Here is an 11,690-nt window from a genome sequence, read left to right as displayed (position 1 = left end):
TCCAGAAAACAGAAATGCGACCTCTCTGCCAATCTATCTAACATCTGATCAATGAAGGAAAGTGGGAAGTGGTCTTTCCGGGTGGCTAGATTTAACTTTCTATAATCCGTGCAAATTCTCCAGTCCGTGATGGTTCTCGTAGAGATCATTTCATTGTTATTATTTTTAACTACCGGCATGCCCCCTTTTTAGGTACACATTGAACCGGGCTAACCCAGCTGCTGTCAGATATTGGGAAAATGATTCTCGTATCTAACCACTTTATCACTTCTTTCTTTACCACTTCCTTCATGTTGGGGTTCAACCTTCTTTGGTGTTCCTTAGAAGGTTTGTGTCCCTCTTCTGACAGAATTTTATGCATACAGTAGGCTGGGCTGATCCCCTTTATATCTGCCATGGTCCACCCAATAGCAGTCTTACACTCCTTGAGTACATGTAAGAGTTGTTGTGCCTGCACATCTAACAAACTAGATGATATAATAATAGGTAATGTGGAGTTAGGTCCAAAGAACTCATACCTGAGATGTGCGGGCAGTGGCTTCAACTCCAGCTTTGGTGGTTCTTCGATGGATGGCTTGGATGGAGGAGTTTCTCTATTTTCCAAGTGCAAGGGCTCAAATTCAAGAGTTTTATCCCAGAACCCTCTACCCTTTAGTGCCATCACCCATTCTGCCAGTTCTTCTCCATTTACCTCATCCAAATTCATCAGACATGCAGCAAGAGGGTCCTCAATAGCCAGCATCTCATCATCAGTCTCTACAATTACATCCATGGCATCAATAAGAGAGCAATTGGCGAATTCACTTGGTTGCCTCATAGATTTCTGCACATTGAATGTTATCTCTTCGTCGTTCAATCTCATCTTGAGCTCCCCAGTCTCATAATCAATGAGAGCTCTCCCAGTGGCCAAGAACGACCTTCCCAAAATTATGGGAATCTCTTCATCTACCTTGCAGTCTAAAATCACAAAATCTGCAGGGAACACAAATTTCCCTACCTGAATCAACACATCATGCAGGATACCTGAGGGTTGTTTTACAGTCCTGTCAGCCAGCTGCAACAACATAGAGGTGGGTCTATCTCTTCCAATACCCAGCCTCTTATAAATCTCCAGGGGCATAAGATTAATGCTGGCCCCTAGATCACGCAATGCCTTAGCAAAAGTAAAATTACCAATAATGCATGGAATTGTAAAGCTCCATGGGTCAGCCAGCTTTTCCGCAATTGGTCTAGTCACCACTGCACTACAGATCTGAGTAAGATTAACTGTGGCCAAGTCTTGGAAAACAAATTTTCGGGACATTAAATCCTTCATCATTTTTGCATACCCAGGCATCTCTTTCAAAGCATCAATCAATGGAATATTTACCTGGATTTGTTTCAGCATCTCCAAGAACTTCTTGTATTGCTCCTCCTTTTGGTTCTTAGCCAGCCTCTGAGGGAAGTGTGTAGGAGGTCTCTTCTTCCCAATCATTTGGGATTGATATTTATCAGTTGCCACCTCAACTACTGGTTCCTGGGCTGTCTCAGCTTCTTTCTCAGTCTCAATCTGAATGTTATTTTCTTCCTGGGCAGGCTGGACTGTCACCTTTGTCAGTTTTATTGACTCACCCAGCTCAATGGGCACTGGTATGAGTGCCTCCGCTTGTCTAGTTTCTCGAGCCCTCTCTTGATCTATATTCAAATCTCTATCATTACGTAGACTCACCGCCATCAGCTTCTTCGGGCCTTGATCTTTTGGATTTATCTGGATGTCTGCAAGTAGTGTCCCATGAGGACGATTGTTCAGAGACATCGAAATTTGGCCCATTTGCATTTCAATATTCTTGATTGTTGAATCATGTGCATCTACTCTCTCACTAATCTTTGCATTAGACCCAATAACCTGCTGCATCATTACTTCAAGTCTAGCAAACCCATCTTCCCGCCTTCCACCATGTTGCTGCTGATGAGGAGGGTGATATCCCTGTTGTTGATTCTGATTATTATATCTCTGTGGCCTTTGGTAAGGTGCCATATTGTTAGGGGGCTCATACCTCTCATGTTCATATTGTTGAATTGTGGCTGGGCTGTCCTGTACTACTGATTCTGCTGGCCCCAATTCTGACCACCCAGTCTCTGGCCTCCATAATTCGACACATAGTTCATGTCTTCAGGGTAGTGATGATGATCATGTTCTGCATTCCACTGGTTACCAATTGGCTGACTAATGCACGATGTGCACAAGCCCCCATTGGTAGTATCTACAATGTGTACCTGCTGCTTTTGCCCTAACTCTTCCACCTTTTTGGTGAGTATGCCCATCTGTGTCAATAAGGTGGCCATATTTTCAGCCATAGATTTGGATGGATCTAAGGGCACTAAGTGCACCACTGGAGTGATAGGTGCATTCCTGGTTATCCATCCTGAATTCTGTGCCATCTTGTCAAGCAGACCCTGGCCTTCTCTCCATGTTTTGCTCAAAAATGCTCCGCCAGCTAAAGCATCAACAATGTTCTTCATACTATCTGACAATCCCATGTAAAACCGCTGCCCCAACATCAGATCTGGAATACCATGGTGCGGACATATAACCAGCATCCCCTTGAATCATTCTCGTGTTTCATGCAGTGTCTCCATTGGTTTCTGTCTAAAACTCAAAATTTCATCAATTTATTGAGCGGTTTTGTTGGGTGGGTGGAACTTGTTCACGAATTGCTTTACTAACTCCTCCCAAGTTGTTATGGAATTTATGGGGAGTGAGTTTAGCTAGGTCTGGGCAGCTCATGTCACTGAGAATGGAAACAATAATAGCTTGATTGCTTCCGGAGTTATGTCGGCTGCCTTTGGGTTTTGTAGATTGACAGGAAATTCTTCAAGTGTTGTTGAGGATCTTCGACTTGTGACCCCGAAAATAGTCCCTTGTTCTGCAACACGTGCAGCATGTTATTCGTGATTTGGAATGATTCAGCGTGTATCTGCGGGACTAAAATCGAGGTGGCTAGATTTTCAGCTGTGGGTTGTGCCCAGTCATAGAGAGCTTCCTCTGGCACAAGAGGTGCCACTGGCGCTATTGGTGCAGCTGGGTTCTCTTCGTGATATCCCATTTCTGTCTCGAAGTGTTCAGTTGTTTGTTGTTGTTGTTTGTTTTTCCGATTGGCCCGGTTCAAGGCCTTAAAAACTTTCTCGGGATCTGATAATGCTTCAAAGACTTCACCAGTTCTCGATGAGTCTCTAGGCATGCACCTGTGCAACCAAATCAACAAACGTTAAAATTTCAATGTAAAGATTGGGTATAGAGAAAATTGACTACACTAAGAATTTTTTTGTACTTCTTTCAATTGTAATTGATAACACCATTAAATTCCCTGGCAACGGTGCCAAAATTTGATCACACCCAACTATGCCTTATATAAAGGATACGCAGACGTTGCAAATATAATCTGAGTATTTAACCCAGAGTCGAACCCACAAGGAATTAACCTATCAATTACTTCTCGTTAGACTTACTAAATTCCATGGAATCAACTTCTCAAACGTTGTAAATAACAATTAAGGGTATTTCTACTAACTACGAATGGATGTAAATAAGCAACTGACAACTAACTATAATTGAGTTGTAACCAATTAAGAGAAGGTTCTAAGACTACCTATTGATGGACTCCCTTCCGGTTATGTTTCACATAGAATCACCAAATCATCTCTATCAATCATGAGCACTATTACTATCGTAAATCTCTCCCAAGTAATCACGATAATCTACTAGACGCACTCTCCTAAGTTACGCTAGCTGGCTTTGTTTATTACCGTTCACTTTAGAATGCACCCAAGGCTTCGTTATCCCTAATCCCGCCTTTAAACCCGCAATTATTGATCCCTCATATATTTTGGGAGTGGTGTTGTTCAATAATTACCTAAATATGCACTCTTTTCTGAGTTATGCACACTAAATAGGCACAGCTAATTGAGGATCCTGACAATTAACTACAACAAGCACGTAGTTGAACAAATAGAGATTAAAATGGCAAACTATATTAACATAATCAAGAAGTTAATCCTTCAATAGGTTCCATCAAACCTTAGACTAAATATTTAGCTACTTATACTAGTGTTCATCACTAGAATAATCAAATTCATCGCAAATCATAAAAACAAAAGGAAGAAATGAAGAACTTGATGTTGAATCCTCCTCCTTGCCTCTAGCCTCTCCTTTTCTTGCACTAAGCTATCAAAAGCTGCATAATCCCTCCTTGGGCGAGCTTGACCTTCTATAGGTTAGGTTAAGTGAATTTTCCCCCCAGATTTCCAAGTTTACCCCTGAAAATTAATATTCCGGAACTGGGCTAGCGCGGCCGCGCTAGTGGACGCGCTAATGCCCTATCATTCTGCCTCGACCATCTGGTCTAGCGCGGTCGCGCTAGTGGACGCGCTAATGGCCGCGCTAGTCCAGGCCTTCCTTTTAACTATTCTTTTTCTCGTCTTTTTGCGTACTCAGCTCCTAGGGATTTTTTCTTGCTTCAATGTAGCTCCAATCACAGCTTTAAGGCCTCATACAAGCTCCTCACTCCTGCAACGTGTGACATTCACAATTAGAGCCCATTTTTCATCATTTAACTATATTATAACATTGAAACATAATTAAGCTGGGGCATAAAAAATCGCCAAATTACATAAATCTAGCCTATTATCAAGGTTCAGTGCAGAGCACACCTTCATTATGTATAATAGTCTCCCTTCAACTGGTAAATTATCTTATATGTTTTAATATTAAAATGAGTAGGGGAATGTTAGTATTTTAGCATTTTAATATTAAAATAAAATATATCATAACTCCCACTACTCCATGATGTAGAAAATGGCTATAACTTCCACTACTCCATGATGTAGAAAATGGCAATAACTCTTTTGTAACTCTTCTCCCATGTTCTACCACTAATTACATAACAATTTAACCATTATCCCATGTTCTCCACGATTTCATAACTTATTACCCCCACTTTCTTCCAATTTAATTCAAGGAAGAATTCCTACACTTATAAATAGGAGTCTTTCTTCCATAATATGGTGTGAAAAATTAGATGTAGAATGTTTCAATAACGTGAGGCTAAAGTTGTGGGGAAAAAAAGAAGAAAGTTTTTACTTTTGTTGAAGGAAAGTATTCATCTTGGTGGAGCTTTGGACTCAACAACTTGTCCAGAGTTTGTTCGAGTCATATGACGTGATCGGGCTGTTGTACCCCGAAGGAGAGAGACAAGTCAAGAGGATTACTGCTAGACCAGTAAAGACTTTGCTGCAGTGAGCTTGAATCTCCTTAAAGAGAGCAAGATATTTGCGCCCTCATCCTGAAGATATTTTATTTTCTTCATTTTTATTTTTCAGCCGTAATTATATTTTCACCAACATAGAGAATTAGTAAAGCCGTGAAAAACGAAAGAGTAAAGCCAACGACGTATACCTTAGAGCAAAGTTTGAACTTTCGTTTGAAAATATCATATACTAATATTCTAGTGGTTATATGACGTCTCATGTTATCTCCTTTTATCTTTTTGTTTTCTTGAGCCGATGGTATTTTGGAAACAACTCATCTATTTTTTTGGGATAGGGATAAGATCTACATACACACTATCCTTCCCAGATCCCACTAATAAAATTTTACTGAGTTGTTATTGTTATTGTTATATTTCATAATATTCTTTTTACTGATAAAATGTTCCACTTTGTTTTCCTATGTGAAGAAAGGCATGCGAGTGCTGTATAAAAAATGGCGTCACAGTTAAGTAATAACATTTTAGTTTAAACAAGAAAGAGGTTTCTACCAATCTTATGTCTCCTATAAACAACACTTCGAAAGAGATAATTAACAATTTAAGAAGGAAGAACATAAAGATCAAATGGAGAACTAAGACAATTAACATTAGATGACATATTAATGGGAAGTTAGCAAATTTTTAATATTATTTTAGTGTATATATATACGAAAAAGAGGAGAAATGTAAAAATTGGAGAGTACACAACAATTTCTTATTTTATTTTAATGCCAATGAGCAGCATTCTTTATTGGAATTTGGTCTTCTATGTCCAATTATCAACCTGAATGATTTATTGAATTTTGTCAATATTGCCTCTGGGAAGAATAGATTATCATAAAATTACTTATTGTACTACTATGCTATTTTACATACTTCACAGACAACATAAAAAATGTATACAAATAATTATGACACTTAGCAGGCGTTTGAACAAAAAAAAATGTAATTTTTAAAAGAAATAAATAGTTTGGAGTTACGTTGAAAAATAATTTTTGGATTTGAAATTATATTTGGACATGCATTTCACTTGAAAAAATATTATAATTTTGTGAGTAGGGGAAAAAAATTTCTGAAAATTATGATTTATAAACTCATTTTCGAAAAATTTCTAAGAACTTGCAAAAATTTTAGACAAATATATTTTTAATTCTTTTTTTGGATTTTTTTTAAAGACAAACAGGCCCTAATCTCTAAAAAGTGTGTCAGAAGACTAGAAATGAAAGGCGTAGATATGAAGTGACAATAGATATTTGCAGTATGGATGTGATATATAAAATTTCATAGTGTCTTAATATATGCACGTGGAACTTAACCAAATAAGAAAAAAGAAGATAAAAATAATTTGGGGGAGACAAGCTGGATTATGCTTACATGCATGTTATTGCCATGATATGTCATGATATACTATAAATCATGCGTATTGTTATAATATTCTTTATGGAATAATTATTTATTTATTTAATTAATTAAATAAAATTTTATTTTAAATAGATCATGTATTTGTCTGTGTGTCTTTTGCTTATATAGTACTCCCTCCGTTCCAGTTTACGTGAACCTATTTCTTTTTTGGTCCGCTCCAAAAATAATGACTTCTTTCTAAATTAGGAAATAATTTAGCTTAAACTTCGAGTTCTACTCTTAATGAGATGTTTTTATAACCACACAAATACTCTGTGCTCCTTTTTAATTTGTTTAAGACCATAAATTCCAAAAGTCTTCAATTTTTCTTAAACTCCGTGTTCAGTCAAACAGGTTCACATAAATTAGAACGGAGGGAGTAGATGATTTAGTGTATATGCTTTAGCTTATACACGGAAGATTAAATCATCGGTTCTTATAAGTCAAAAAAGTTTATATTCACAATCTAATGATGGAATTGGACAAACCATCGGAGTGATTGTAGCACAAGATTAAATGTAATTTATCTTGACTATGAGAATGATTTAATTTCGACTTTTTGTGCTAGTACATTTTGTATGTATTGAACGGATCAAGTAGAGATAAGTATTTTATACTAGCTTAATAAAATAACTAGTTTCTGGAGCGCACGTGTATCCTATATCAATTACTCCATCCATTTTAATTTATGTGTCACGACCCAAGTTCTCCCTCCATGAACTGTCGTGACGGCACCTAGTCTCTACGACTAGGTAAGCCTAATGATTTATGAAAATAAAGCAAAGATATGAAAACTAACAATTTAACATATAAATATAATAAAGGAGTTTAAAATGTCGCTCGGCATATACAATAAAACACTCTCGAACTGAACATAAGCACTCCCAAAACCCAGAATCTCATGAATCACAAGCTAAAGAAGTACATAATGTTTCTAGCTCCAGAAATCTATCAACGAAGAAAATACAGGAAGTCTATAACTTGAGGAGGAATATAGAGGGACTTCTAGGTCTGCGGATGCGACAGATATACCTTGAAGTCTCTAAGATCGCCTCGCCTACAAGGTTAGGCAAGCCGCTTACCTCGAACCAAGCTCAAATCAATCCGAAATCACGCTCTTGCCATGAGTATCCAACTCCGAGTGGCTCAAATCTAATCTAATCAATTACATAACGTAAATATAACTACAAACAACTAATATAACTAATAAAATCGAAGTTAAGCAAGAAAATAGAAAAACGCCCAGAAATCCTCCCCGGACCCACTTCTTGGAATAGGGTAAAAGTTACCAATTTAGAATACCCATTCACTCATGAGATCACTCGTCCAAAAATTATTCAATTCTGATGCCTAAAACCCGATCAAAATCCAAAAATTCGATTGAGGAACTATTCCCCCAAATTTTTATTTTTCCACTGAATTTTCTTGATTAGATGGAGGAAATTACTATAGATTGATGAAATATAAACAAAATAAGGTTAGGAATCATTACCCACTAACTTCCTCTTCAAAATCCTTACGGAATCGCCTTCTCCCGAGCTAAAAATCGAACTTGGTGTTATGAAATTTTAAACCCTCAAAATTACTTTTTCTGCTCAGTAATTGCCGCATCTGCGCCCATGGGGCAGTATCTCCGATCCCGCACCCGCAGAAAAAGCATCGCAGGTGTGAAAGTCACTTATCCAGGCTGGGGCCGCATTTGCGGTCACTCGGCCGTATTTGAGGTTCCGCATCTGCGATCCCCTCAGCCGCACCTGCGGTTCCTAATGCCCAAGACCAATTCTGTATCTGCGGCTTCCTTGCTGCTTCCCCGGCTCCACAACTATGGTGCCACATCCACAGATGCGATTATATCAGGTTCAGCAAATTTCAGAAAATGCCTAAGTCTAAATCAAATCCGTTAAGCATCCGAAACTCACCCGAGACCCCGGGACCTCAACCAAACATAACAACCAATCCTAAAACATTATACAAACTTAGTCGAGCTCTCACATCACATCAAACAACGCTAAAAACCACGAATCACCCTCCAATCCAAACTTAATGAACTTGAAATTCTAAAATACTACAACTGATGCCGAAACCAACCAAACCATGTCCGATTGACCCAAAATTATGCACACAAGTCATATTAATCACTACTTACATATTCCAACTTTCGAAATTGGACTCCGACTCCGGTATCAAAATTTCCACTATCGGCCCGAAACTCCAAAAATTCAACTTTTGCCATTTCAAGCCTAAATAAGCTACGGACCTCCAAAACGCAATCCGGACACGCCCCTAAGCCGAAATCACTCAACGGAGCTAACGGAATCGACAGAATTCCATTCTGGAGTCGTCTTCCTCAACATAAGATAGATCCTTGTCCAACTGGACTGAACTGAAATCAACACGTGCGATGGACCATCGTGATACCTCCGGAGCATCAAAACATAAAATACCAGATGAACTCCTGCCAAGCTGGGAGGTAAGGCAAGCTCATAGGCAACCTTCCCAACAAGCCGCAACACCTCAAAAGGACCAATAAACCTTGGGCTCAACTTGCCCCTCTTTCCGAATCTCATAACGCCCTTTATAGGCGAAACCCGAAGCAAGACCCGTTCTCCAACCATAAATGAAACATCGCAAACCTTCTGGTCCGCATAACTCTTCTATCTGGACTAGGCTGTGCGGAGTCTATCCTGAATTACCTTGACCTTCTCCAAAGAGTCCTGAACCATGTCCATGCCCAATAATCTAGCCTCGTCCGGCTCGAACCAACCCACTAAGGATCTACACCGCCTACCATACAGAGCCTCATACGGTGCCATCTGAATGTTGGACCAATAACTGTTGTTGTAGGTAAACTCCACAAGTGGCAAGAACTGATCTCAGGAACCTCCAAACTCCATCACACACGCACAGAGCATATCCTCAAGAATTTGAATAGTGCGCTCGGACTGTTGTTGATACCCAATTTTTTCCTATATATTTTTCATATGCAAAATACTTTCAAAATAGCATATGTATGCATATAAAAGCATTTCCAAGTGTTTCATTAATTTTTCAATTTTTACAAGATTTTTAAATCAATTTATCGCCTTATTTTATCAGGAAAAAAAACCAATAGTTATTTTCCAAATTATCATTTTTTTGGTAACTTCTTTATTGTATTCTCGTATTTATACCAAAATATAGCTAAGGTAATTTTTGCACATTTTTTACAAATTTATTGAGTATTTTAAAATTAAATTGCACATAATTGCAATTTTATCCTATTTTAAGATTTAATTGCGTTTATAATTACAAAATTGATCCCAATATTTTTAATTTAATATTTGTGTATTATTAATTAATTTATTACCTTCAATTTGTTTCCAAAAATCATTTTGCCATTTTTTATAAAAATAAAAAAGGAAAAAGTGGCTATTTAATACTAGCCCTACCTATTTAAATTTTAGCCCAAATCGACCCCCCAATTAACCCCAATTTCAATTTCAAATGGACCGGCCCAATTCATAAACTACTCGCCCCTGATCCAATTAAGTTCAACCCGCCCGGCCCCCATTAAATCCAGGCCGTTGATCAAAATGATCAACGGCCACAGTCCCTCCTTTCCTTTTTTAATCCATCAACATCCCTTAACCCTAAATCATTTCACCTAACCAGCTGCCTCTGAAACCTACCCTCTCTCAAAACACTCTTGAACCATTTCTAACCCTAGCAGCCTCCCATCACTTCTACCTTGAAACCCACCGGGATCCATGGCTTCTCAGGCTATGGAAGTCTTATACCCACCTCCTCTTGCTCCCACGCGCCTGATACTTGAATATTCGAGGCCTAACCATGAAGGGTTGAACACAGACCTCTGTCGATTCGAGGTTCCAGGGTCATCTCCGGCCTTGCTCCGGCGTACCAAGGTTATAGGAGCCTGTTTCTAACCTCTCCGACTCAGATCGGTGGCCTTTCAAAGCCTTTCTCATTTCTAGGGTTCTTCAGAAGCCCTAACCCTTCAAGGTTTTTCTCCAATTTCTTTAGATCCGTTGTGTATCTGTGCTCTCCTTGAGTTTTAAACTATTTCCCTAACTTTTCTTTCGAAAATTACTCTTTTTTTAAAAAATCTTTCTTTCCTATCTAGGGTTTTCTGGAAAAAAATTAAGTGTTTCTCAGACTTTCTTTCCCTTTTCTTTTGTGTATTTGCCTCTACTGTGCTCTTATGTTTTTTATCTACCATGTTCTCGTATGTTCTCCTACTGTGTTCTGTTCTTGTATGTTCTTCTACTGAGTTTTTATACTCCGTTCTTGTATGTTCTTTTTACTGTGTTTTATATACTCCGTTCTTGTATGTTCTTATATTTTTCTTCTACTATGTTCCAGCATGTTTCTCCTATGTACTTTCCTGCTAAGTTCTTAAGCCTCCTTACTTTCCTTCTACTAATCCCTGTTTAAGTTTCTTCTGAAAAACTTCTTAAGCATGTTCATTGTTCCTATCAGTGTTTCTCCTCTATTTTTTTTCTTTGAGTGCTTCTACTGTGTTCTGCCTGTTACCTTGATATCAGGCTTTCTCATGAGTTTTGTTGTTGATATAAGCATGCAAGAGGTTTCAGTTCTTCTCTGAAACCTCTGAGCCTGCTTCGACCATTTGTCTTCTCATCTCTGTACTCGATTCAAGGCGGAAACCCCAAAATTTAGGGGGGGGTTCTGCCAGGTTTGATCATATATTTGATTGAAGTAGGGTTTTATTTTAGAACCCCTAACTCTTCAAGTCTTTGAACTGAGTTTGGACTTCTTTGTTTTCATATGATTCTGACCTTTTTACTAAAACTCTTCTACAATGGTTTTTCCTATTGATTTTACAGTAACATGAAAGTTTTCTTTCATACTTAACATGCTCACATGCTCTTTATATATGATGAATTCCCCTCTAAATGGTTTTCAAATTTGCAATTAGTTCAAGCTTCCTTCTGAATATAGCCTGGTTGATTTCTTTCCATTGTTTACTGATTTTCTCTATGACGCGAC

General features: G+C 38.3%; 1 protein-coding gene across 1 annotated transcript; it reads right to left on the bottom strand.

Annotated features, from left to right (window-relative positions):
- Nucleotides 1-384: 384 nt before the first annotated feature.
- Nucleotides 385-2,580, bottom strand: LOC138880989 (uncharacterized). The gene is made up of 4 exons (XM_070161175.1): nucleotides 2,196-2,580; nucleotides 950-2,118; nucleotides 519-823; nucleotides 385-451 (listed from the first exon to the last, which is right to left on the bottom strand). The coding sequence occupies exons 1-4, from the start codon at nucleotides 2,578-2,580 to the stop codon at nucleotides 385-387; spliced, it is 1,926 nt and encodes a 641-aa protein (XP_070017276.1).
- Between the last annotated feature and the right edge of the window lie 9,110 nt (nucleotides 2,581-11,690).

This window comes from Nicotiana sylvestris, chromosome 11 (genome assembly GCF_000393655.2).
Source record: "Nicotiana sylvestris chromosome 11, ASM39365v2, whole genome shotgun sequence".
NCBI lineage: Eukaryota > Viridiplantae > Streptophyta > Magnoliopsida > Solanales > Solanaceae > Nicotiana > Nicotiana sylvestris.
The sequence above is the reverse complement of the archived record's forward strand: the minus strand, read 5'-3'. Positions and strand labels throughout refer to the sequence as shown.